At 35.9% G+C, this 27512-nt stretch overlaps 3 protein-coding genes across 12 annotated transcripts in view; 2 read left to right on the top strand and 1 right to left on the bottom strand.

Annotated features, from left to right (window-relative positions):
* LOC124175948 (5-methylcytosine rRNA methyltransferase NSUN4) overlaps window positions 1-4865 on the top strand; it is a 7981-nt gene extending 3116 nt beyond the window's left edge. Inside the window, exons 8-10 of one of the 2 annotated variants that reach the window (XR_006869271.1) lie at window positions 9-155; window positions 3862-3945; window positions 4085-4865. Coding sequence is in view for 1 of the 2 variants with exons in the window: in XM_046556630.1 (XP_046412586.1) it covers window positions 9-150 (142 nt within the window). In the remaining variant the exon portion in view is untranslated. Of the gene's footprint in view, window positions 1-8; window positions 156-3861; window positions 3999-4084 lie in introns of those variants that run through there. The other variant, XM_046556630.1, reaches the window with a different exon arrangement.
* Window positions 1279-14752, bottom strand: LOC124175947 (sialin). 3 transcript variants are annotated; one of them, XM_046556628.1, is made up of 9 exons: window positions 14694-14752; window positions 8075-8301; window positions 7189-7422; window positions 6808-6895; window positions 5532-5764; window positions 5303-5452; window positions 5041-5173; window positions 4594-4835; window positions 1279-4017 (listed from the first exon to the last, which is right to left on the bottom strand). In XM_046556628.1, the coding sequence occupies exons 2-9, from the start codon at window positions 8255-8257 to the stop codon at window positions 3838-3840; spliced, it is 1443 nt and encodes a 480-aa protein (XP_046412584.1). In that variant the 5' UTR covers window positions 8258-8301; window positions 14694-14752; the 3' UTR covers window positions 1279-3837. The 3 variants fall into 3 exon arrangements, with proteins under 3 accessions (XP_046412584.1, XP_046412585.1, XP_046412583.1); XM_046556629.1 differs by lacking the exon at window positions 14694-14752 and adding an exon at window positions 14013-14117; XM_046556627.1 differs by lacking the exon at window positions 14694-14752 and adding an exon at window positions 12011-12497.
* On the top strand, window positions 12595-27507 carry LOC124175939 (xaa-Pro aminopeptidase 1-like). 7 transcript variants are annotated; one of them, XM_046556601.1, is made up of 14 exons: window positions 14801-14927; window positions 16940-17073; window positions 20111-20265; window positions 22340-22519; window positions 22598-22709; window positions 23661-23774; window positions 23864-24122; window positions 24999-25119; window positions 25213-25359; window positions 25457-25670; window positions 26034-26267; window positions 26643-26761; window positions 27006-27101; window positions 27298-27507. In XM_046556601.1, exons 2-14 carry the CDS (start codon window positions 17049-17051, stop codon window positions 27460-27462), a joined length of 1941 nt encoding a protein of 646 aa, XP_046412557.1. In that variant the 5' UTR covers window positions 14801-14927; window positions 16940-17048; the 3' UTR covers window positions 27463-27507. The 7 variants fall into 7 exon arrangements, with proteins under 7 accessions (XP_046412564.1, XP_046412561.1, XP_046412557.1 ...); XM_046556604.1 differs by lacking the exon at window positions 20111-20265; XM_046556600.1 differs by lacking the exons at window positions 14801-14927; window positions 16940-17073 and adding an exon at window positions 18138-18339.
* Window positions 27508-27512: the final 5 nt, after the last annotated feature.

The raw sequence follows: 27512 nt of genomic DNA, 5'->3' as shown, positions 1-27512 counted from the left end.
CATCACAGAAACATGTCACCGTCGCTACACCCATTGAAGTGCATCTACAATCTCAGTAGACACGGTCTCAAGTATGGTCAAGTTTTATTGCCTTCTCTTGGCAACAACTTTGGTCCTATGTACTTCTGCAAAATTATCAAAGTTCGGTAAACAAGGTGAGCATATACAACTACTACTGAGATTAATATAATTTCTCCTCAATTCAGTTCATTACAGACACTTATGTGTAAGTATCATTGTCGCAATAAAAATCGTAATCATAACCAGATAGACTTCTTTATATTCATTGCTCTGCTTCAGTTGTTGAAATTATCCGAATCCAAAATATCGTAAGATGCCATCTGGTGGCAGAAAATGTGCCACACGCCCCTTAACGGTCAGCAAGGGGTGGGGTTCAAAATTCCGAACGACCAAATATCCCACAAATTCTAAGCAAAATCTGCAGAATTTTCGAAATGTCAGAATATTAAGATCCGAACTTATAAAACACAGAAAGTGTAAAGCTCCGAATCCCTGAGTTCAGAAAAATAAATTCCCATGCTGCAAAGTTGCAGTAGTGCGATATTCAGCGAGATTGATGTTCTGAATGACAAATTGCCTAGCAAGTGAACCTCCGAAGACGCATGATTCCAATGATGCAAAATCCCAAATGATCACTGCGTATGCTCGAGTTTCGCACGCGTGTGATTCAGTAAGCATGTATGTCGCATCTGATATGATGCAAAGATGTTTTGGGAACTTTGTAACATCGGAATTCTCTATCGACAGCTACGGTCGTTCAGAAATCTGCACATTTTATATTTTGAACCTTCAGTGTTGGTCGTTTGAACTGTTGATCATTTGGAATATTAGGGAATCAGGATTGCGCACTCTCAGAGCTCTACTTTTCGCAACCATGCACATTCCACTGCTTGCACTTTCAAAGTTTTGTGGTTTCAGAGTTTGGCTTCTTGGAAGATCATATTTCAGATATTTGGTCATACGAAATTTTGGTCTTCTGAGATTTTGGACACCTCCCACTGCCAATGACATGTAATGGCAAAATAAAGTCTTGTCACCTTGACTTTAAGACACGTGTGTGAGCATCTGCAAAAAATAAGTTCACAATATACCGATTTCACTGTGTTTGGGTAAATTATAATTTTTTAGGTCACTGAATCCAAATCTGAAATGGGATTGAAAAAATCCACAGTGTCGACTCAAACTTGTTTCAAATTTTGATCCCCGATATCAAATCTGCTACTTCGATTGTTAAAAATGTAAATCCAGATTTGAATTCAACAACCTCAAGAATCTTAATACGGAGATCAACAGATAAATCTAACAAACATTTTTCAGACGCCAAAGTGGCATGGCAATTTCATTTTTGCTACAGTGCCAAAAGATTAATTGAAAAAGTAACAAAAGGAAAGTGTAACCGCTTGCATTGAGTTTTGCATCTTTTTATCTTCGTGTAATTTAGTTAAAAACGAGGTTAAAACGATCACTTAATCATCCAGTGGTATGCCATTTGGCTTTTGCGACGCCTATACTTTGGATCGAGGGGTTATTTATTTCTTGAAATCGGAAACCACTTCATATAAAGAATTATAAATAATTTTAAATTACGGTCAAAGACGCTCGAAATCACTGAATATCTTTAGAATTGGAATCATTTAAAATCGAGCGAAATTATTAGCTATCGCGTAAAATCATTGAAATCTTGCAATCGCTAGTCACCTAATCTGTAAGTGAACAGCCCCTCGCTTTGGATCCTAATGCAAAAAGTAAAGTCAGTAATGAATAAGAGAGAGTACAGAAAAAGGAATATCGGAACAACGTAACGCGCGATCAGCCTTGCAGTAAACTTTTGCATTTATAGAATTATTACCTTGCACTATATTAAACATGAGCCAGCTTAAAATTTTCAGCAGTCGATTAGTAGTTTAATAAATCGGTATCAGTCCATTATAATAATAATGCTCTCAATCACCATGCAGCATGTACTAATTCCAGACATTTATGTCATTAATTATCATACTTAAACAAGGTGTAAATAAGTATATAAATTTTACAAAGTTGAAACATCCACGAAAATATTGACAATTATCCGAGATGCAAAGTGTTGAAGATAGGTTACTTGAATCTGATATTTGCATTCGTCTACGGATTTACATATATCTGTTTCTACCTTTACGTCACATCATGGGATAAATGCATGTTAACATTACATCCTACATTTACTTACATCTAATTTCGAGCTTCATTGTAAAATATTTCAATTGAATTCACATTTACCAGCCTACAATAAAGAAGTCCAAAAATTTACCTCCACCCTGCACGACTTACTATTTTTATAGGAACATCATTGATTTTCAAGTAAATTTGTTACTTAAACATGCTAGATTTATCTGATCGTGTATAATCTGGAGGATTCATGTCTGTGGGAAGAATTCGAAAGGTTTTGTATTGAAGTAAAGTGACAAACTATACAAATATGACACTGATTTAAAAAAAAATTGTGTTGCAATGAAATTCTCCGGGCATTTTTAATTTGGCACAAATTATTAATTAAATAACTTAACATGTAATGTACAAAGTCTGCGGTATCGAAAATATTTTGTATATGAGAATTATGTCTTTCTTATATACTTTATATATTATTTGAACATCTTGGTTGTTCAATTGTCAATAGACCAAAGATATAACATTTGAATTTCTATTCCCAGTCTCGTAATATTTTTCGTTTTATAAGTGGGAAATATTGTTAATATTTTGTTAATCTCACGTTAATTTTCTATGAATCAGTTGAATGTACAGTGAAAAATGTAACCTTAATGCTCGATATGATTGATGAATAAATGAATCATTGAACTTATGATTAATGAGTAGTATTAGTATTTTTTCACATTTGATATAAGCATTTTACACGTAGAAATTATCGGCTATAATTTGAAAACCTGATCAATATGAAAATATCATTTAAGAAATCTTCAAGTTACGTGTCGATGCAATGACTTGAGAATTTAAATAATCATTTACAAATGAACAAATGAATTATTTGCTGCACAAATAGTTTGCTATCCTACAGGCAAATTTCGAGAACGCAGGGTGGGGACCAAGATTTAAGCTAGGTATTAACATAAATTCGCTCACAAATGGACATTCATTTACAATAACAATGATTCATGAGTAATAGTTAAATTTACCATTTATAAAAATATTCTCTTCTCCTAATGCCTTACCTGTTGCGCTGAGCAATTCGAAAAACAACGCGTTTCTTTCGTTTCGAACATGTGACAAAACTTTTAAAAGTACACTACAGCTTTTTTGATAAAAATTCAGCAAATCATTAATGTTTCCATTTAAAAAAGGAAGACGAAATAGAAAATGGTCGATTTCTTGAAACAGAAATTATTCCATCCAATTTGATTAAATTCAATGAATTCCAAAGTAGGGAAAAGTAACTGAAGTTGTCATAAAGAACTGTGCGTAAGGCATTAAGAAGACAATTAAAGCGAAACTCAGTACTTAAGCTACACATCATTTAGCTATTGGGATACAAAATATCGGACGTCATCTTGCCGTAGAAAATGTACTACAAAGGTTAACCAGGTCGTATTTAATTATAAAAGCCGGGGCTTAACGTATAATTCAGTCTTTACAAACTTACTGCAATGAAATAAAACTGTAACTGCTTTCACGGAGTATCTTGTTGTTCTATATTCGTGTAGTTTAAGTAAAACCGAGGCTGAAACGATCAGCTGGTCGCCAAGTGCGATGCCATCTTGCTTTAGCTACGCCCACACTTTGAATCCCAATTTTGCCACATCAATTCTTCTAAATAAATTATACCATTTAAAGTTTGTCTTGTTGTTTCAGAGGAACAGCTGCGTGATCCTCTGGCTTATGTGTGCTGGTACCGATCTTATTCCATGACTGCTCTACAGCCGTTCCAAAGATCGTGTAAGCCAATATTTCTACAATGTACAGGGCTACAGTAACGAAGAAAACGATGCGCCAAGCTTCGATGGTATTCTGGAAAAAAGACGTTGAGAATATTTTATTCAAATAATTTTTAATTTGTTTTTGTTTTTTATTTCAGAAACAGCTATAGTTCGTTCAAAAATTGACTTCATGTTCCGAACTTGCCGAATTGTAGATTGTGAGATTTTGTAAAAGTGTTCAATTGTATTGTACGAAGAAACCACACGCTTATAGTACTTTACGCTAAATACAACAGCAGAGCTTACATCATATCTCGTTCACTGTACTATCTGGTGAAAAAAGTTCTTAGACCTTTCTCGTAATTTTTTTCACTATTTTTCCATACATATACTAAATTATTTTTAAACAATTCCGAGAAAAATTCTGTATCACTTTTGAAAAACATTAAACTATATTGATAATTTCAGAGATTTTAAGAATCATGGTAATGAAGATACTCCTACAAAGTTTCTAGTAATGATTATAATTTGTCGCAGATTTTTTTCACAAAAACTGAGGAACTGTCAGGATTCGTCCTCTGAGTAAATATGTTATAATTTCTGAAAATTTTTAAAACACTTTTTCCTAGGGTGATTATAAAACTCATAAATCGCTGTAAATACTTACATTTCCATTAGTCACATGCCCTACAAATACCGGAACAATGAGTCCTGGTATTGTAGCGAAGGTATTTGTGATTGCTACCAAAGTTCCGGCAAAGTTTGGCGCAATGTCAACGTGGTTCGAAAGAAAACCACAAAACATTCCACCTATACATGTTACCCCGACGGTTAAGTAGAACACTGCCAAGCCTCGATTGCATCCAACGTAAGATACGCAGATCAAACATACCATCGGAATGAATGACGCTAAAAAATAAAAGTTTCATCAAAAAATGACACGAATCAAGTTAGCTCTTTTATCAATTTTAACAACGTTAAAGTCAACGAATTAAACGTGAATCACTTGTTTTCGTAAATTGATTTCTGGTAATAAAATCGGGAGGCTCTAAAAATATAATAAATGTCCAAGCGAATTTGTTATTAATTTGACGAATGTTCAATTAATACTCACCAATTAGAGTGGCAATTTTTCTCGAGACAGTAGCTGAGATCCATTTCTTGCCCTGCATAATTGTCAGAATTTTACTCAGAACCATTGTGAAGAGCCACATGCACAGGTATGGCATTGCGGTAAGAAGACCGTTCTGAAAAATAGACGTGTTAAAAAAACGATAGATCATAGCAATGCTGTGAAATTTCATGAATTGATATCAGACGAAAATGAACCACATTTTTCGACAAGTATTGAATATTCATTTTGAGAAAATTTTTACCTCACTCATTTTGAATTGCAGAATATCGCTCATGAAGATCGGTAATTCGATCAACAGCATGTACCACCCGAAGTTACTACAAACGTGTGCAATTAAAATAGCCCAAAATGGTGGCGACATCAAAATCTTCATCACGGGTACCGGTGGTTTCTGGAAAATCAAAAAATCAAAATATTCAAGTTCAGAACGCTACAAATTATATTATATTTACATTCAGAATTGAACTTACCGGGGTATTTTCTGTGTTGCTTTGACTTTTTCCCAGCGAGTTCGCAATGAGTTCTTTTTCTTCCCGTGTAATAAACCTCGTTTGCTGTTGTGGAGAATCTTGCACTAAAAATGCCCAGCCGAAGCACCAGATTAAGGATAAAGCTCCTTCCACGTAAAATACCGATTCCCAACCAAGTTGGTCAGCAAGTACACCAGACAGTGCTGTTGAGATTACTGTGCCTAGTGATGTGCCTGTAAATGGCGAAAATTTAATTAAGATTTGGAAAATTACTTTCACATATTTTTACCAATTTCTGACGGTATCTCTTCTTTTTTTTTATTATAAGAATCTTTGCCAAATTCCAATAATAACTAAGATTTTTGTATAAATTCCAGTTTATATACAATGCAGGAAATTAATTTGGGCTAATTTGCAAAGACTTTCACATTGCTTCAAAATTTTTCGAAAGTTTTCGTAATTCTATCTTTACTGGAAATATTTTTTTACAGATATGTCTAGATCCTTAAAACTGCTTTGCAAAAATTAATTTCAACTGCTTCTAAAAATTTCCCGATTCTCATAGAAACCATCCTAGTTTTCCATGATGCGGTACCATAAAAAAATGCGCAGAAATACGAAAACTGATTTTTTTACATTTTCGATAAAAAAAAAGGAATTCTAAAAGAATCGCATGTTTTTTTACCTCGAAATCAGACTTATTTTTGGAATTTTGGCTATATTTTTTGCAGCAAATTTAAGACAAAAACAAAAAAATTTAGTTTTTACTGCATTAAAAAAAATCCCCCGAAGATATTAATATAGAATAATGAGATAATTAATGTTCATGTTGCCACAATGGTAGTCGGAGAATTTTATCATAGATTTCCACTCTTAATCTAGAATGTAATTACAGTCTATGGGAATTGTCTAATTTTCTCGTCAGGCTAATGTGGCGTCGGAATGAGTAATCAGCTGATCATTTTAGGTGAAACAAAAATCGAGGCATGGAAGACGTTGTGCAAGCTATTGGACTTTCATTTTGCGATACTTAGTGGATGTGGACTAAAATCTGCGATAAAAAACTACTTTTATATTTAAATGCGGCGCAGTTAGTGATGTTTACTACCAACAGATGGCATTTTCTGACTATAAGGATCCTATAAATGTGGAGCCAATTTGAGCACTGATATTTTTATTTCGAACACTTGCGGTTATTATACGAATATCCAGGCCAACGCGCGCATAATGACGCATCTATTTTATGTGCAGCGCATTACAGCTACCACTTTATTACCTGCATAAACGATTGAAGATAAAATGCTTCTCTCGTTAGGCGGTGCCCATTTAGCAATCATGACATGCATCGCTGGAAAGGTGACACCCTGAAATAATAAGGCACAGTTTAGTCAGTGATTTTCCCCTGGAACATGTCACGGATTGGAACGACAAAATTTTAAATTTTACAGCAACGTTCAATCGCTTTTCTATTCTTACTGACATTTACAAGTCACTTGTTGGAATTAACCATGATGCATCGAAACATGCTTTTGGTTTTTGAATTTCGGTCAAGACATGTCACGACAACTGGCAATATAAATGCCTTATAATAATGATGGCAGGGAAGACGTATTAGATTACATGCAGCAATTACTGTAGCACATATTGTAAAACTCACCCCTCCAAGACCTTGAGCAATCCGCATCAATATCAGAACGGAATAGTGAAGATTTGCCGCCACCGGTGACAAAATGGCCGCCACGGCGTTTAACATTACCGATCCATTCATCACCCATCTTGCCGAGAAGAGTTCAGCCACCCGACCACCTGGAAGTTGTGACACCAAGTAGCCCAAAAAGTAGGATGCCAAAATGAGACCCTGTGTCGATTTGTCCCATTGGAAGGGGCCATCCTGTGTACATTCAAGAAACAGTTTCAATTCGCAATCAGTCACCCGATAAAGACGCGTTCATTTCAAGACATATCTCATCGAAGATGATTTTTTTTTTTTAATTAAGAGGTAGGTATAGGGAACCTTGATGCAAGCATGGTTGAAGAAATATGGCGTCGTATTGAGCAATCAGCTGATTATTTCAGGCCAGTTTAACAATTATCAAGCCACAAATGACGCCATGCAAGCTTCTGAACTTTAATTTTGTGACATAAAGTCAATAATGCGATAAGAAATCACAAGGTAGCGTATTATGAATTTGAAGATTCCCATAAAAAATCTTTATATAAGATGAACGCGGATGCATCGAGTTAAAATCTAAATCAATTGCAATTATGGCTGAAGTTTTTAGTCAAGTTTGGAAAACATTGGACATAAATGAATTCAATCAGTGCCAAAAAATCATCATATGGCTGAAACTGATGCACAGATGTCTGCAGTCTAAGTATTCTAATTTGATTCAAGTACTACTTTATTAAACCATTAAAGTCTACCTCAAATAAGATTATAAGAGAATTGCATTTTGTTTGTTTCGATCACTGGTAACACGTAATGGACGGGAAAAGTGAAGAAAAAAAAATTATAATACACCGATTTAAAATACGGAATTTACAATTCTGGTCGCGTTGCCTCCGCCTCCTTCGTGAACGCACACAGATGCATGTTTCTCAGCATCACTTGTTTTATTTTCCTGAGATTCGATGAACGTATGATTCACCATGGCCCCCATGGCCAAACTAAGGTTTACTTTGAATCCGTAAACTATGGCCAGTCCCATAGACCCAGTAATAGCCATCAGGTATCGGGCCGGCAGAAGAACTTTTTTCCCCCCACCATTATCTGCAAAAATTTTAGACTGATTACCTCGATACAAAGACGATTAATTTCGAGCTTTGTACTCATTTAAGTGAACAGCGATGCGATTTTAGTTGTTTAAGACGTTGTTTTTGCCGCAAAAAATGCAATCGATGCATGTCCAGAATAATGGAATAAACAAAACAAGTTCATGAAATCTATATGGAGAATGGGGTCAGCCTCTGTTGATCTAAAGTAAGTGCGAACGAATGTTACGCCGAGTTTGTTTGTCGCTCATTTTTATAGCTTGGTGTGTGCCAAGTTATTCTGATCAGAGTTACGCAGAGGTCGGCTTAATATGGGCTCGGTTCATCCACGCAGTGTATTGATATTTATTTTATTTTATATCAACTTCAAGTTAAAACTAAATCCAATTTCGCAAATAGTAATATTTCTCTTTAATTGCAATCTAATCGTTTTATATGTATACACAGAAATTTATTTATTTATTTATTTTGAACGAATGCGGTCTTCTGGGTTCAATGATCTCAAAAGCTTGCGTAAACTGACTTTCGCAACCTTGTAGCGTTAAACGTGTAACATGTGTTTGAAACTTTCTTTCTTTTCGTTAATACGGGTACTTATGGTGTTCGTGGCAAATGTCTCAGTCTGTATTTGAACAAGTGTATGAAAAATCTTTTTCTACTCTTCTGATCAATGAATCAAAATCAAAATTTTTTCTTAACCAAAGTTATTGATTCAATCTTTGAATACATGGGTAACAAATATCCTGAAATACTTGAAAAAAAAAAAAAACAAAAAACAAGGCTGAACTTGGTAACTTTAACGTAACGAAACATCATGGAATAAATCGTTGTACAATTTCAGAAGGAGTCTCAAAGAGTTGGCTTTTCAAAATACGAACATCTTTTCTTTGTTGCGATATACTAGGTGAATTTCAGACAATCCTCAGGGTGCGAAGCAACGATTTTTCTCAGCATGTGTCGAAAGTAACGTTACCAACTTCAACTACATAAAAAAAAAATGTTATTCTCTTAAAATTCATTTGAAATTTCGTGCCAATATCTGAGATCTGTTTATATAATATGAAATCATCGAAGGTATTTACGTCACGTGACAACAATCGGGATATATTGACAATTAATCAGAGTTTATAAACTTTTCCTAACTTCGTCGGAGTTTTCAGAATTATTCAGAATTATATCAACTAATAGTCGGGAAAATTTTTACCCTAAGAAAATGATCTCATTGACGGAACGTGTGGGAAACATAATTTTACACTATAAAACAAACGATGATGTGTTAAATAAATTCTTTAGGAATGCTCAGGACGAAGTTATTGAGTCGTGATCAGGGATTCGTAATCAGTTTATTAAGTAACCGGTATAAATGTGCGCGAACAATTTTTTCCACTCTGTGAGCGATAAGATAAAATAAAAATGTAGTAATAGCGGGTCATATGTTGCGATAATAAGCATAGGTCAAGTATGTGAGTGAGCAATAACTAATATTTGTAACGTTATTTATACGGTTCTGTTCGTCGCACATGCTACTTGTTGAATTTTCGAACAAAAACAATTATCACAGTTACCCCGATATGTCCACGCGATTAACTCTGTACACCTTCGTGAAAAATTTAAGCAAATGAATTACATTAACCATAAGAATAGATGTTAACACATGAGTCGATGAAAAATATTCTCAGAAACTTCTTATCATTGTATTCATAAATTTTCCTTAACCATATTTTCGGACAGTTTTGTGAAAAATTTTGTATTATTTGTAAAAAGTTTGAGTTATTTTAGATATTATTTGAAGGATTGGCAAAAATTGTAGATTGTTTCTGGAAATAGCTCGTATTCTTTGAAAACTTCGTTTTTTTGAAACTCCGAAAAATTCTTCCGATTTTATGAGTATTTCTCACCAGATTGACCGATCTTAGTTGATGTCGAAACAATTTCTAGACAAAAGTCATACTTTTTGAAAGACTACGAGCTCTGATGTTTCTGCATATTTTGTGACAATATCGCGTTACGAAAAGCTAGATCAACTAATGGGAATGAATTTCTGAATGTTTTTGTTCAGATTAGGTTTAATTAAAGTGATCAACTCGTGAAACATGATGCAGAAAGTTCCTCATAATCCAATTATTCAGGATTCAAACATTTGACATCACAGATCCTGATCAAATGGCACGGTGAAAATCAGTGAAAGTCGCGCTAAGGTCACGTGAGAAAGATTCAGATATTGCTGGAGGTCAGAGGGGCGAATTGTCGAACTTGGGCGGAGGCGCCAAGGTCGACCAAAGTTAAAGCCGCAAGCAGCGTGGGTTCAAAATTCTCCTTGACGCACCGTAATGTCAACCAAGGTCAAAGGGTTTGTAAGGCTCACAATTTCTGAGAAAAAAAAAAAACGAAAATCACTTGCTTTTTTTATTTCTCATTACTTTTTTCCAAATCTTGAACACATTCACTAAATGAAGAAATTTTCTTAAAAATTTCGCACTGAATAACTCCGGAATTCGATGCTTCGGACAAATTTTTGGAAATCTCCCACTTTTTACAGAATTCTTCAGAGATGCTTAACGTAAAGATGTTGAAGTATAAAAATCCGCTTCAGAGTTTTACAGAATAATTGTTATTTTTTATGCTTATTTTGTATAATTTATATAAATCCATTCCTCGAATGATGTTCAATTTTGCTCGAAATGTTACACTGAAATTATCCGACTGCATTCTGAAAATTCCCGATTCACAGAACTTTTCGTAATTTTCCAGCAAACTTTAGAGAAAATAATTAAACACACGTGTTTCATTCCATACGAGGAGAAGAATTTTTTAAAACGAATTGTTATTTTCCACTGATCCGGCAAGGTTAGCCAAGGTTAAATTCTCCATGAATGGTTCCCCAGGGGAAAGAGAAGTCGATAATTTAGACTGGTATCACATTTTGTCATTATGCCGAATGAAATATCTTCCGTAAATATTCTTCTCGTAAATATTGACACTGCTTTATAGATATCCTCGCTGGCACGTGGGTCAGCTGTCAGGTTCGTAACATCGAGTAGCATAAATTTTTCTACCCAAGGACACGCAAGGTTAAACTTTTTGTAACGTATAATAAATGAAATATATATCGACTTCATTCATTTTCAAATTCGAAAATAATCAACGCCTTTCTCTAGGAATTCAATTTAACTTTCGTATTCGAAACGGATGTATTTTTTTTAATTTTTTTTTTATGTTTCCCGCGATACCGAATGCCGATGGAATAAGTAAGCCCATATCCTGAGATGATCATTCTCATATCAATTACTTTTATATCAGGTATATTGCGATGTACGACTTGTTGAAATGATTGATGACATTGCCACGAGTTTAATGTAACTTAGTCTTCAGTATGTTTGCTCGCATTTCAAAACAATGGCCATCGGCACCCTTTTCTATATGCACACAAAAGTTATTTCAAATTTTTAAAAGCGATTCCGTATAAGAAAAATTGGCGGGAAATTTGGATCTTTCGAAAACACAAGAGCAAGAAATAAAAGGTTGCATTTTCCGGGAGCAACAGTTAATCGGGCATTGACCCCCACAATCGTGACAAACCGGAGTTCCAGTCTTCCTTTCACCTGCACAGAATATCTATGTCCTGCCATTTGACGCCCTTGACATGACATTGAGGTGAATTTTCCTGCGATTTATTACTCATCATCAACTTATAAATAACAACTTACCGTTTCGATCAGTTCCCACCGCCATACTTGATTTACTTTTTTAACTAAGCCACTGTTTATATCCTCCAATGAATAAAAAAAAAAAATTACTTGCCCGGTGGTGAAAACTAATAAAAATTCACCATGAAGCCAGAATAATGAGTGACAGGCATCGACGGCATTTAGCTGTCATTAATTATTTCATCAGAAAAATATATTTTGACAGAATATGGAACAATGAAATACGACACGTGGTTTTTGAATATTGTATTAATATTCGTTACTCCTCTTTATTATCGTTGACAATTTCACTGACTTTTCGGTAAAAAGACAAGGAGTGAACAGAGCGCTCAATATCGCAATAACAATTTTTCAAACACGACCCGATCCGCTGGCTCGTTTTCGCGCGCTGAGAAACTTGCAGTAAGCTTCGAGAACGTGGAGCTTTCAAGGATTGATGGAACGTACTGAGGCGCCGGTCGAATCTCGCCGCCTGGTGCTATCTATAAACGCACGTACACATCGACCCACTCTTACACTTTCGTTGAACTCGATGAGGAACACGGCGAGCTTCGGGCAGTTTCGCGGAACTTGCGCAGAATGTGGCATCGATTTATACGTAATTCTCTTTTCCACAGTGATGCCCAGTTCGCAATTAATACGGGACATCCGAACATGGGAGTAAAAACCTGACGTTAACAAAATGCGGCTCTCGAACAGCGACATATTTAATTTTAAAATACAGACTTCTCTTCTCCAGTTTTTTGTGCATTCGTTCCTTGTTAAAAAAAAATAAAGTCTTCACAGCTTTCACTAAGTTCTCGGCGCTTTTGTGTGCGTACCGGTAATTTCAACAAGCCTGTTTCCAATATTTACGCAGCGTTCGGAAAATGGACTCAGCCGCTGTAAATATATACTTGCAGCTGATTCTCAATTGATTTAAGGTTATGGCACGTATTGTACTGTTTAATTGAATTTGCCATTTTTCAATAATGTTTTTAACTTACAATTAGTTTCTACATTCAAGATCAATTTATGAAACGTACAAGATTCCTAAAATTTTAAGTTGACTTATCACTGAGGAGATGAAAAGCTCATAAGACACTATGTGGTGAGTTTCTCGATAAAACAGGAACGTTTGATATCTGCTTCACCCGAAAACTAGCAAAAGTTCAAAAACGAAAGCACCGATTCTTCTTAGACTATGAAGTCAACTCGCTATCTACCAAACTATTTTACTAATGTAATTTGTTTTTCATATATTTTTAGTTAGAAAATACAAATAAGATTCGTTGTTCGTTAATATAATTAATTACAAATTATAACCAGGTGATCCTCAATACTGGCAGGAGATATATGAGGCATTCCACGCCAAGTCAACCATCGTTGTTATATTTCAAAAAGTCATATGTAAAACAAATTTAATCAAAGAAAATCTGAAAAAATTCAGGGTCTCGACTGTTTTGTAGTTGAAACAATACATACAAATTTATGAAAAACATAAAATATGGCGAGTGTCTGACGTTGGTTGAATTAGCGTGGAATATCCTGTATATATTAGAAAAATTTTCACTTTATTAAAAACGTTATAAAAACGATGAGTGAAGAATTAAGTGAAGTTGTGAACCACTGTGGGATCCTGGCATTTCGCGCTTACATGCCTCTTCTCACGTATAACACTGAACCACATGCTAAATGAACATCACGTACATACACAACGTATAACTTACTACGTACACTTTAAGATGCAGGAAATCAGTTGCCGGTGTGATAAGCACCTAAACCACAAGGATATGTACTAAAACTCGAGCCTTTGCGATAAATACATCCTTTTGCGTTTATAATAAATATCAGATTATTTCTGAAAATTAACCTATATAAACTATAATTTCTCCAAAAATCACGGAATAATGCGCCGACTAACCGTAAAAAACGATTTCGGAGATTCTTGAAGCGTGAAAACGAAGGATTAAGAGAAAACGCAGACTTTTTAAAATTGTAAAGTATTCAAAACTATTTTTACCTCTTTTACGAAATTCACTTTATTGTCGATGGTTCAAAAACGTTTGGCAAAATCTTCGATCATATCCAATTCTCAAATGTAATACGAATTTTGAGGACTTATTGAAAATGTATTTCGAAATAATCTAAGTTTTTGGGACTACTGGAACAATTCTTTAGAGTTCGTAAATGACGGGTTTATTCTGCGTAACGTTGCGCCACTGTTCAAATAAGTTACGTGTATTTCGTCAATCAGTAACTCAGGTCTCGACTATCTGATGCAATACCAAGTTATTATCGTGTCACATCTGGAGGGGGCACCAGTAGGAATAATTAGCTGAACTTTCCGCGTAAGAATTTTTAATAGGCAACTTATAATATTCTTTTTCAATCACACTATGTAGTTTTACGGGTTTTTTATCCGTAAATCAGTTTTATTCTTCAGTGATCTCTCGAAAACGAGTTATAGAAAAATATTCTTAATCGAAAGATATAAAAAAAAGATACAGGCAATTGCAGGCGTTAATTTATCAAAAAAACAGTTGCAATACTGCATATTATAACTTTAAGGGCATGCAATAGTTTTTCTTTGCCGATTTTTTATGTACAGTGTTTCGTTTCATTGAAAAACCAATGAACGGTATCGATTAAAACTTGAACGGTAAATTATCGGGGTGGTATGGAACGGTGGAAAGTATCTCACTTGCAAGTAAAAGTAGAGCAGTTCCACATGAAATCAGCCACGAAGTTAGGAAGTGAGAGAACGAGATAGAGGACACATACGACTCCCTATCCTCGGTCTCCTCTTTGTACGAATCTTCGTGCCCTCACTCCTGTATACCCGAACACAATGGTCACTGGCCAGCGAAGAAATGCAAACATCTTTTATGCAACGCACGAATGCGAAGTGCTACTTCTTGTGCCTGCAGAGAGAAGCGTAAGTGGCGCTGTACACGCAGGGATAGAATAAAAATGCCGCGCATGCGCAAATCGGTTGTATTTCACTTTGCGCACTAGTGCTTTCCACTACATCCGCGCATCGCTCGCATGCTGTCACGGTAGAATTATAGATAACCTTCAAACGATTGAATCATTTTTATACGTTGTGAAGTTTTTGGGAAAACAAAATTGTTGATTTTTTTGTCTTGTTTTTTCGTTATCTCAGAGACTAAAAAAACGAAATTACTGCGCCTCGCATAGCACTTCGGAGTCGAACACTATTTTGCAAATTTGACATATACAGTAAACGAACGACTATAAACGAACATAACTATGGAATAAGACTGATTTAGCCAAAATCTGCAAGAAATATCTTAAAGCCGATGCTTCAAGTTCTGAAGTAATTCTTTTACTGTTCTTTACGTACACTTTTCGCGAAATTACGCAATTTTGGAATCACATGTTTTATCACCTAATGATAATTCGTGGCCCGGTAATTATTGTGAGCTGTGTATATATTACCGTTGAAGTTTGGGAGAATCCGCCGGCAGATAGGCAACTGAAGTTACCTCTGGGGTACTTGTTGCATTTAAAATGTAACATCGGTTGCCTACCTGCCGGCGAAGCCTCGTCCGCATTGTTAACCCTCAAGGAATCCTCTCAGTATAAATCTGCTAATCTACAGCATAACTAGCTTATTAGTATTAGTAACTAGTTATTCTATATATCAACGAGCCGTATCAGTTAAAGTACAGATTGCAGCAAATTTTATTATATTTCAATCAGTCATTGCATACTTATCGAATACAACTTTCCTCACAACTAATTGCAGTATTGAAAACAGGAAAGATATAGAAAACTGGTTAAAGCGACTGAATTTTTGAATCTACTATCCTCCGGTATAATCTCTGTAGAAAATCTCCTATATTGTATTAGTATGAAGTAGTAAATACCTACTTTGATTGACTTGTTTTTGGTCTATAGAAGGCTATCATTGGAGCGTGCATTCCGACGCTGACTCGTCAAAGAATGGAATAAATATTTATTTTAAACCTAATGGTTACCTCTTCGTTCTCCTGTACAATAACTGGTTAAAGTAGGTATACACAATGCATTCATTTCACACTTTAACTATATTATAATTTATTCTATAGAATAATGAGTTGGTTAACTAGTAGAATAACTAGTTTAATGCCTAGTTATTCTATACAATAACGAATCGTATAATTTACTGGCGACACATGCCTGTATCAATTTGTTATAAACTAAATTGATATTTTAACAAAACGAAAGCTGTTGCTGTTTCTTTTCTCACTGCCTCGATAATTTTATACGTCGCACGTTGTGGTGTAAATATATTATGTGTATATTGTATAAATTTCAAGTATCTAGGTCAACTCATCAACGGCCAATGTCATTTCAAACGTTACAATCGAAGTGAGCTGAAATATTGAAATGAACTTGCATTAGCACAATTGAAAACATAAAATGCTTTGACACAGATATTTTTTAAGAAGGTTTAAGATCAACGATTCTTCTTCGTAAATTGTATCTCTTTGATACACGTCTTGAAGATGTATTCATCAAAGTTACATATTTTTATATAAAGAATAGTATCGAAATTATGAGCATGAGTCCAGATATCGATTGTTCATTTATAATCGATGAACTATTTTATTCAAGATTATTCTCTACAATATTCCACTGAGAAACTTTTTTCCCGATTTGTTGATATCGTTGAGTAGTTAATTTTTCAAGATTTCACTGATATTGATTTTGATCAACGAATATTAATACTGAATTGACTGTTGAGTAAAAAAAATCTGTTTCGGTCAATTTGTCAAAAATCTTTTTCTAGTGAAGCAGAATGAATTTATTTTTTTGAATGATCCCCAAGACCGTTTTTCTTTTTTGCCATGACACACTTTCTACGTTTAATTTGCAATATGTATATTAAGCAAACAACTCTCGATTGTTCCTAGAAATGATTAGGGTTTGAACCACTTGCAGGGTCAAACTTCAGATGCAAAAAGTATGAGCAAGGGTGAACCGGTCGTAAAGAGGAGACTAATCAAGAATAAATTGATTTACGAGTTGTACTTAAAGTAAAGAATCACCTATGATGGGCCACAAAATAGATTTAGGTACGTTCAAAATATCAGCACGTATCAATTTGCATATAAAGCGAGACATCGGTTCTGAAACGGAAGTAATTCATTTGTGGCAATTTGTGATCAATTACATATCATTAACTTATTTTTTTTTTCGCTCACATTAGAAATTTTGATCATACTTTGCTGTTATTTGCATGAAAATATTCTCACTGCTAATTTTTTTGAAAAAAGTTCTAACGCGATCAAGTTGATTTGTTTGAGTAAAGATTGAAAAATTTTGTTTAGCAAACGTCGTCTTCGGTTTACTTGGTAAAAACTTTGAAGTTTTCAGCATTAAATGGCCAAAAGTAACGGTTCTATACGTATAATTGAAAGGTCAGTAAACTGAAACCTGATTTAATCTTCCTCGATAAATTGTGAATTCCCGCAACGTACGACATAATACCTACAACTGGCCAACGCTAATTCCTCACCTACGAATTTCAACTCAGAGATCATATGCGTATGTAAATTTTGCTATTAACCAGCTGCCTACACGTTCGACTCATCAGTCGCTTAGAAGTTTACTGCAGAAAGAATATTAGAATAAAACATAAGAATGTATAATAAAATTGGTAAAAAATGTTCGCACACATTTACAGTTGACATAAAAGTAGAAATATTTTTTCATCATGGCGCAGAGATGTACATGTGAAATATTCCGTTCGTTACAAACCAAACAATAATGACAAATCGAGATTACTGTGTAAAAAATGTAATTAGTCACAGAGTTGCTAGAAAATTCTGGTAAAATTAGTGTTGTTAAAATAATGGTTTAGACATTTTAGAAATCCAAGAAAGTATGGTACAAGAAACTATTTACAATTTTCCAATTACTGTAGGTAAGAAACTCATTCTCCTTTCGTACTCGGAACCCAATATTTCGATTAAGATTGAAAAACGACGATAGTCAAGGACTGTACGTTAACCACAAATAGAAATTTCTCCCGGTGTACCGATTGACTGATTGTGAATGCATGCACCTTGTGTCCGTATCTCGCATATATGCGATAGTGGGGAGTCGTTGATCGTGAGACATCTTACAGTCACTGTCTGAGGCCTCGATTAGGCGACGGTGTGAAATATGTCCGGCAGTTAGTCGTAACTTAATTGTCGTCGAGAGTGGCGTAACAAGATCGTCTCTTCTATCTGCTGTCTCTGACGTAACAAAATAGAAGTCCACAACCTCGGTCGCAGGATTAGACGCCATGCATCGCGGCGCTTTCGTTATTTTACTCATCTATGCGTCTCGAATTGGTACGTCAAGGCTCAACTGCAAAGGATTTTTTTTTCAAAGAGTCGCTTACAACGCCAATCAATATTTACAGAAAAACTTTGCCAATTTACAAACAAATATTTAAATAAAAACGGGTAAACTTCTACGAGCAGTTGTTTTTTTTTTTTTTTTTTTCTTCTTGAATGAATAACCGCGTGAACTTGTGTTAAGTTTTAGGTCCGAAAGAAAATTCGAATTCGATTCTATACGAATTATGGGACGATGACTTACATTCTCTCACGTCAACTTCGTCACCAGTCATTGTCACATAATTCGTATATAATCCAACTCGCGTTTTGTTTCGGACCGCAAACAAGTTAGCCGAAATGGAAAGACATTAATGAACATTACTGACGACTCTAGAATTATGGTCATGTATATTTCGTTTTTCTTTTATTTTGGTAACATTGTTTGACACCGAATTGTACTTTTGTATCCAGCTTCTTTTGAGTCGTCTTCTCGAAGGTATCGTGATAAATACAATTAAACATTTACGTATTCGTGACGTGTAGTTTTATCAATTTAAACAATCGTTTTAAACGTTGTTACTCGTATATTATCGGCAAACGATTTTTCGGTACAGTTGTATTTCGCTTTACGTCGAATCAGCTTCAAAAACAGCTGTTAGGAAAGTTTTTAGCTCGAACGATTCGAAAGATATAGCAAACAAAGATTTGAGCTTGAACAGAGTGGTTGTTTCGATTTTTGCTTTTTTTGTTATTCTTTAATCAAATTTGCTAACATGGGAATTTTTTATGCTATCCAGATACGCGTCTGAAAAATTGTACATTTTTCAGTAAACTTTAAAGCGTCGCTCTTGGAGAATTGAATATTTATCATACTTCTCGACAAAAATTCGATGGAAAAATCATAGAAAATGACCAATCTCGATATTTTTCTTCTGCATTTTAGATTTTTGGCAACATGAATCTAGTCGGGTCGACAAACGGCAAAAAGTGCAAAAAATTTAAACTAATTCAGAAAACGTCTTTTCAACTAAGCAGAAAAAATTCTGAAGAATGACTCAGAAGGAGAGTACCACACCTCCGGAACACGCATTCTACTGAAACTTCTGTAGGTTTTTCTTTGCCCAAAAATGTAGAGCTTCTGATGTGTAGTATTATCCATATAAGCATTTTTCACCCCGATGGAAAATAATTATATAAGGAGTTTAGTGAGCGGAATGCTCTAACAAACGAAACCTGTTGTGCACTTTTGCCGAAATATTGATTTTTCTTCACTCAGTGCGCAGAATTCGATTTTGCGTACCCAAACGAGTGCGCAAAATAGTACATTCCTAGAATAATACGGGAATTCAGTCGAAATGTTTGGTTACTCGACAATAAAAGATATTTCGATTCAATTCCCGCACTACTGTAGGAATGTAGTATTTTGCGCACTCAATTGGGTGCGTAAAATCGGTTTTTTCCCACTCCGCCAGGAAAAATAGTATTGCACAACTCGTACGGGAATGACCCATTTTGCGCACTAGTTGCGCAATCTATTATTCATTGTCTTCTTTTGAAGTTTCGGTGACAGGTTCTCACAGATTCAACTGCGAATATTCGACAATCTGATTTACTGTAAACTCTGGAACTACACATCAGAATCATCTATTGATCCAGAGAAGCATCCTTAAAAGTTTCAGTAGAATCTGTGAACTGGATGTCCGAAAGTCACCTTGTGAGTTCATCTATGAGATCAACATTTCAGACAAATTAAGGCTTGTGTTTTTATTTTGATTCTTGGCAGGCGTACCGGTTGAAACACACCCGGTTATTTCTTCAAGCAAAGAAAATACCCGTATCTCCGAGGATGTCGCGGCTCAGAGATTGTCTCTACTTCGAGAGCAAATGAATATCTACGGAATTGATGCTTACATAATTACTACGGCAGATGTTCATCAGGTAACGTTTAGCTCCGCTACCGCTGCGCATTGTTCTGAAAGACTCTGCATTTTGACAGCTCAGCCAAATTTCACTGAAATTCCGTCAGTTGGTGTGAGAAAGTTCGAATTTTCTGAATGTTTTAGTGTTTTTTTTTTTGGTTTTTAATCAGCCGTCCGAAGTAAAATTTAAGGTAAAATCAAGTTTGAAATTTTTCAAAAAAGTACTACTCTTTTCGAAAACTGTATTTTGCAATTTCTAAGTCTTACCATGTTTGCGGTTTTCGGGTTTCCGCGGAATCGCTGTAAAATTTTACACACTTCGCGTGAAACTCAAAAATAGTCTAAGACTTCATATTTCAATGTCATTTGGATCAAACGTTTCTTTGCTTTCAGCCAAGTCAATACCTGAGATCAGATTATTAATCGAAAAATGTTGCCGACCCGGTTATTTCATTCTCAGAAAAAATTCGTGGGTTTAAAATATTTCATGCTCCGTGGAAACAACGGTTTAATTAGGTTTAATTTAGCCAACTTTAATAACAGTTTCTGAATCCTTGATTACCCGTTTTTATTTGGACTTTGAGTCTATGCGAATTATCCATTGTTTAGTTCGTCGCGCCGACTATTCGGACACCTTCCTTCGATCGGTGGCGTAATAAATCTATCACGATAAGATGTCTTTCGATTAACGTTGGGATTACCAGGTTCAACTCAGCTGATAACGATTTATGCTGCATGTACGACAAATTGATCATTTGAAATGACCGGTGCTAGCTCTAGAATTAAAATCGCGGGTCGCAAAAATTTTTGCAGGAATTTGAGAGTGTCACTTTCTTATACTCGTGTGTCTAAAAGTAAATTTCTGGATTTTCATTAATACTAGAACCAAAGAAGATTACAATGTTCTCTGTCATTGCCAAGCTATGGTCCTTCTAAATATCAGAATCCGTAAAAAACAAATGACAGATGCACGAAAATGTGTAAAATTTGAGAACACTTTCGTTCCACAAAAAATATCGTTTTCTCTCCGAGACGTCTGATTATAACACTTCAAAACCGTGAAACCTCTATAAAAAAAATTGTTGACTTATCTAATTTTCAAAATGTATGTATTTCGGTTCGAGAATGTATAGCTCGATTTAAATAAGACGATTTAAATAGAACTTTCCATCATTTGGACAGTAAATATATACCCGCATTATTTTACCTATTGCTTCAGATTAATTTCCAAGTCAACGACGACCTAAATATGTTCACTACTATACTATCATCTGTAACCTTGACCTGGAAAGAATTACAGTAAACCTATAAAATGTGCCGTGAAACAATTATGCTGGGCTGCAATCGTTGACGTCAAATATTTTTACGCGTGGCGCTAACGAACCGAGATTAATTTAGTCAGTCCAATAAAAAGAACATGAAAATCGTGAACAATCGACTAGTCGTCAGTTTGCGTCTAGCACATCAGATTTTATGTGATTTCAAAATGTATCAGAGGATCCAATTTAAACAGATTTCATATGTCTTGAGTAGATTTTATATGATTTAGAAGATTTTGATGTTAAATTATTTAAAAAGATCAAACGTCACAGGGTTTCAAAGAACGTCAAAAACGCCAAAATACTTCTTGGATGCCAAATGATTTCAAACAATTTTACATATTTTCTCAAAAATTCAGAGATTCAAAAAGATTTCACGTGATTTTAAAAATTCTCACGTGGTTCTCAAAGATTTTTTTGCAGCTTTTGTAAAAGGTCAACAATTTCACAAAGTTTTAACGAACTGATTTCTAATAATTTCGTAAGATATCACGAGCAGTGCGTACAAACTTTCAAAAATAATCAAGCCCCCGCAAGGTCGGACGTTCTAAACGTTTTCAGTTACAAGTCACCCGAGACAACTGACCTAATTAATAATGTTCTCCATGAGGTAAAATCCGGAACGTCGGTGAAAAAATACTTGAGAAAAGAATTTGACATCGTTGGGATTTCAATGTTTAGGGTTATTCGAAGTACGAAAATGATCTCTAAGTTATCGCCGTGAGTAGAGATTTAAAAAAAAAAAAAATGTTTTAAGCGAATTAAATTTTACAGAGTGAGTATATAGCGAACCGAGACATGCGTAGAAGTTGGATTAGCGGGTACACCGGAAGCGCAGGAACTGCTGTCGTAACGTTGAATGAAGCAGCTCTGTGGACAGACAGTCGTTACTACGAACAGGCCACCCTGCAACTCTCCGACGATTGGGTGTTGATGAAGAGCGGCCTGACCTCTGTAAAAACCGCTATCCACCTATAAATAATCCCGCTGTAATTAACTTTTCGTATTACATTACAACCGTACAATTTTCAGACACCCAGTCTTCAAGTTTGGCTCACCACTGTTCTTGCAGCAAACACAACAGTCGGAACGGATCCCGAAATAACGACCTATTCCCAATGGACGACATGGAATGCGGTGCTCGGTGAGATCCGATATATGCAGTTTTGTTTTGAAATTAATTATGCTGATGCGATGGGTTTACCGGTGGCATGTGAATGATACGATCAAATGTGGAAGTTCGGGAAAATTTTTTTCAGAGTCTTATTAGCCAGGGAAGGCATCGCAGTCCTTAACCCCATGGTTACGCCAATACAGTGAGGTTAGGGTGAACAGGGAAGGTTGAGTGCACGCACGTTACACATGCACAGATTTTAAATGAGCTAAAGCAGAGCAACGCGTGCCACAAATTGCTACCAACCTAACGTACACAAAGATCTATCGGAATGCCGATTGTTCGTGAACGGCTTGACGGACGTCTCGCAAGAGGCTAGAAATCATTTCGTTTAAATAGGTTGGCGGCAGTGTGTATCACGCGTTGGGATCCGTTCAACAGTGTAAAATCGACCTTTCTTGTTCACCACAAATTCACAGTATGGCGTCGTGCCCAGCGATCAGCTGATCGTTTCAGGCAAATTTCTTGAACATCAAGGAACACAATTTATCGTGCAAGCTGTTGGACTTCCATTTTGCGATACTTAATTGATGTGGAATAAAGTACGAGCGGAATAAACACTTATATTATTAAATACGACGGCCATGACAGTCAATGTATCATATTTATTGCGAAAAAAATGGCGATTCCTGAAATTAGGGATCTCAATGAGTACATAGTGAAATGGAATTGACATCAAGTATTCCAGAATTGATGATTAGTTCAGAATAGATAATTAGTAACGATTTTGACTCAGTTTCCATTCTTGAAATGTACACATAGTATAACATGATCGCCTGCTTCTTATTCCACGTATTAGCAGAAACGTCATCATTATAGTGCCATATTTTTTAGCTTGATTTATAGTTAGTCCATCTTTATTCAACTATTATATGAAACGAAAAGAAGTGAATTCATTTCTTAGACATTGACGCTTTGCAGCTGCCAGCAACATAAGTTTATTGGCTGTGGAGGATAATTTGATCGACATTATTTGGACGGATCAACCTGCCTATCCAATGGATGCAATTTTCGATCATCCCATAGAATTCGCTGGTTTGTAAAATTAAAATTGAATATAGAAGTAAGGTTTGATTCAAAAGAAACGCAAGAAAAATACAAACATTTTTTCTGATTTTTCCCAGGTTTGTCGCGGGAAGAAAAGCTCGCGAATGCAAGGATTGCCATGGCGGAAGCCGACGTCGATCTCTACGTGATAACGGCTTTGGACGAGGTCGCGTGGCTGACGAACCTTCGAGGATCCGATATTCCAAATACTCCGGTATTTCGCAGCTATCTCCTAATCACGAATGAAACCGCCACCATTTACATTCCATCACCAGAGACCAGACTCAACGAAACTCTGATTGAGGATTTAACTGCCGCTGAGAATTCCAGCTTTGCGTAATATACGATTACATACATAAGAATCTTCACCTTAAATGCAGTTATTATGAAAAGTTTCATAACTTCTTCGTCGTCGAAGTTTGAAGCGTTACCGAAACATGTTTTTACAGGGGTCGGTGAAAGTAAAATTTGAGATTAGTGCGACTGTGGCTTAAAAAAGTTACAGCCTTGGGCTAAAAGGTACAATCCTTAGAAAAAATGCTATCTTGGGTGCATTTTTCAAAACGTCATTCCATTGATTGTGAAAACGAATGAAACAACACCCCTAGTTTGTAACAGAAATTATTCCAAGCAAATCCATTTAACGCAATCAAATATATATGTATCAATGATTTCGGGAAAGGTTTTAGAACTAGAATGTTTAAAATGACCCAACTTGTTCACTGACCAGATCCTCACAAATTATGTGCAGAACATTTTGGAAATTTTACATTGTAGCGTATTTATAATGCACAAATGAAATTCTTGACGAACATCTGTTGTACTCTACTTAAACAAATCTATGTTTAAACACTCTGGTGATAATCGATGATGTAAATTTTCTCAAGCGGTCTTTACGTTGAACCAAGTCAACTCAGAGGCTGAAGAAACAGATGAAAAACATACGATTTTAATCATTTCGAACGTTCGAATTATAAAAATTTCTCAAATTCTTGATATCTCAAGTTTATGTCAGTCGACTTTGACCACAATCATTTGTATTGCGCATCATTATCATTAGCGCAAATAACGCCACCAGATATTTGTGAAACGAGTTTTTCATTTTTTCCAATTTCTGATTGCGATGGTACATCTCATCCAACCTTCAAAATGAAACATTGACATGGTGTTCCAATGTATACTAATTTACTAATTTATAAATAATTTAACTAGGATCGCCGATTACGAGAACATATGGGAGGACTTAGAAATTGCCGGAGAATTGGCCACGGCCATTTTACTGCCTGCACCGTACAGCTACGCTTTGGGAATAAGTTACCGAGTTTACACAACGGTTCGTAATAATGTTACAACCAGGCAGCGTCCTTCGTCGTTGACCAAATCGATCAGACAGTCTAGTTAACAATTAAAAATTTTCATGCCGAAGGTTCCCTCAAGTAAAGTCAAATCTGCAACCTCACCTGTGTTGCTGGTTAAGGATCGGAAGACCGAGGTCGAGGCGAATGGGATGCGAAATGCGCACATCAAGGACGCCGTGGCGCTGTGTCAGTTTCTCTACATCCTCGAGGAAGCGGTAACATTGTCATAATATTGAATGTCCTTACTCTCGCCTTTCGAGTTTCTAGATATTTCTTCGATGATCTACGTTTCGCCTTTTTTTCTTTGCACAGATAAATAACGGTGAGGAGTACGACGAGCTTCGTGCTGTTGAAGAACTAAGCGCCCTTCGAGCTGCTCAGGCGTACAACTTCGGTGACAGCTTCGACACCATCGCTGGATACGCGGCCAATTCCGCACTGCCTCATTATACTCCAACAAACGAAACCAATGTTGTCATTGGCACCAACAGCACCTTCATGTTGGACTCCGGAGGACAATATTACGGTAAGCAATTTTATTACCGCCCCAAATGCTGTTTGTGTAACATTGCAATTTGGAAAATATAACTCACAAGTATGTCCAAAAACGATTTAGTTTTATCCATAATACAATTGCACTTTCAAAGATATTCATTCGACCACCCGTATGCTTTTAATAATTTGGAAGACGTCATCCGGTGGCAATAGGCATCCCGTTGGCCGTCATATTTAACAGTAAAAGTTGTTTTTTAACACAAATTTTAATCGAAATTGACGTAATATCACAAGATGAAAGCACAATAGTCTGCACGGGATTCTGTGTACCCCGACGTTTGTCAAATTCGCTCAAAAGGATCAGCTGATCAGTACTTTAGACGCCATGTTGCAGATGGAACAACCGATGTAACTAGATCAATGCATTATGGCACACCGACGGAAGAGCAGCGAGACACTTACACGGCACTTCTGGCTGGCTGCATAGATTTGGCTAGACTAATATTTCCAGTTGGCCAAAGTTACTCTACGACCGATCTTCTGATGCGGTCACAGCTTTACAGACTTGGAAGGAATTATGGTCATGGCAGCACGCATGGCGTTGGCTATTTCTTGTCGGTTCACGAAGGTTTGCCCATACATATGTTTTACTTATTTTCTGCATACATGCTGGGGTATTTCGTGAAAATGTGATACCAGCAATTCAACACAGGGTAAACCCACCTGCAGTTATGCAATTTGACATTGTTGATCGGTAAAACGTATTCTCCGTTGCCGAAATGTAGACTGAATTGCACGAACGCAGGCAGGTTTCGGAAAATGTACTCCGAATTGCGTACTACTTGAGTAAATTGAAAATAGCAAAAAAAAAATAACTGGTTTTCAAAATCGAATAATTCTCATATCATGGATAATTATGTGTTGACATGACACGCAAATAATTGATTTTGAAAATCGAAAAATCAAACATTACTACAGTTGGTGACAAATTCCCTATTCACAGCTTGGAACACCACTTATGACGTTAACTTCTTCGGATCCCAAGAACCTGGTTATTACCAGGAAGGATCCTGGGGAATGCGACTCGAAAATTTAGTCGTCGTAGTGCCGGCGAATACGACGGTAAGTGCGAGAATTTAAAAAATATTCCCGACATCTGTCGAATGATGTAATTCGAGGATTAGAAACCTCGGTAATAGCCTTTGAAAATTCGATCGTGATTAAAACGTTATAATTCAGAATCAAATAAAAATTGTTAAAAATATTGAATTCAAGGCGAATTGTTTTATGACGCAATACAGTAAACTTAATTATTCTAAGGAGACTATAAATTAATTTGGCTCAAAGATTCATCATATCTTTACAGTATGATCCAGAAGAAACGTTTCTGACATTTGAAACCGTCACGTTGGTTCCCTACGCCAGGAACTTAATTGACGAGACCAAACTATCCGACGATCAGGTAAATGTTATAATTGTCGCAGAAAAAATTCCTGAAAAAAGTTCGAAATTGAACACTAAAATTCTGTCGTTTATACCGACGAAAGTCCCAAATCACCGTCACAAATTGTCAAAGAAATGTCATTTTGGAAAAAAGTTTCGGCTCACTAACTGAGATTTTAACTCAACTGACTAGTGCAATTTATTATCACTTGCAGCTGTCATGGCTGAACGAGTATCACGCTACAGTGAGGCTGAAAGTGGGTGCCGAGCTTCTGCGACAAGGGCACAACGCGACTTATGACTGGCTGGTTGAACAGACGAAACCAATTACAAGACCGAGAAACGTTTATCGAAGGTTTAATTTTGTTGCTCTTCCGTAAACCGGCAATTACAAAATCGATAATAAATTGAGATATTCTGTCAAATGAAA

The sequence above is a fragment of the Neodiprion fabricii genome, chromosome 2 (assembly GCF_021155785.1).
Source record: "Neodiprion fabricii isolate iyNeoFabr1 chromosome 2, iyNeoFabr1.1, whole genome shotgun sequence".
NCBI classification, from domain to species: Eukaryota; Metazoa; Arthropoda; class Insecta; order Hymenoptera; family Diprionidae; genus Neodiprion; species Neodiprion fabricii.
The sequence above is the reverse complement of the archived record's forward strand: the minus strand, read 5'-3'. Positions and strand labels throughout refer to the sequence as shown.

What these genes read in the sequence shown, in the direction of transcription:
- LOC124175947 (XM_046556627.1), bottom strand. Translation starts at nt 12,035, where the DNA reads ATGGCGGTGGGAACTGATCGAAACG. An exon ending in AAAAATTGCCACTCTAATTG is followed by an intron (nt 4,836 to 5,040) that starts GTGAGTATTAAT and finishes TTTATTTTTTAG; the next exon opens with CGTCATTCATTCCGATGGTA. An exon ending in GGCATGTGACTAATGGAAAT is followed by an intron (nt 4,018 to 4,593) that starts GTAAGTATTTAC and finishes TCTTTTTTCCAG; the next exon opens with AATACCATCGAAGCTTGGCG.
- LOC124175939 (XM_046556600.1), top strand. Translation starts at nt 18,291, where the DNA reads ATGCATCGCGGCGCTTTCGTTATTTTACTCATCTATGCGTCTCGAATT. An exon ending in CATCTATGCGTCTCGAATTG is followed by an intron (nt 18,340 to 20,110) that starts GTACGTCAAGGC and finishes GATTCTTGGCAG; the next exon opens with GCGTACCGGTTGAAACACAC. An exon ending in TTTCTTGTCGGTTCACGAAG is followed by an intron (nt 26,268 to 26,642) that starts GTTTGCCCATAC and finishes CCCTATTCACAG; the next exon opens with CTTGGAACACCACTTATGAC.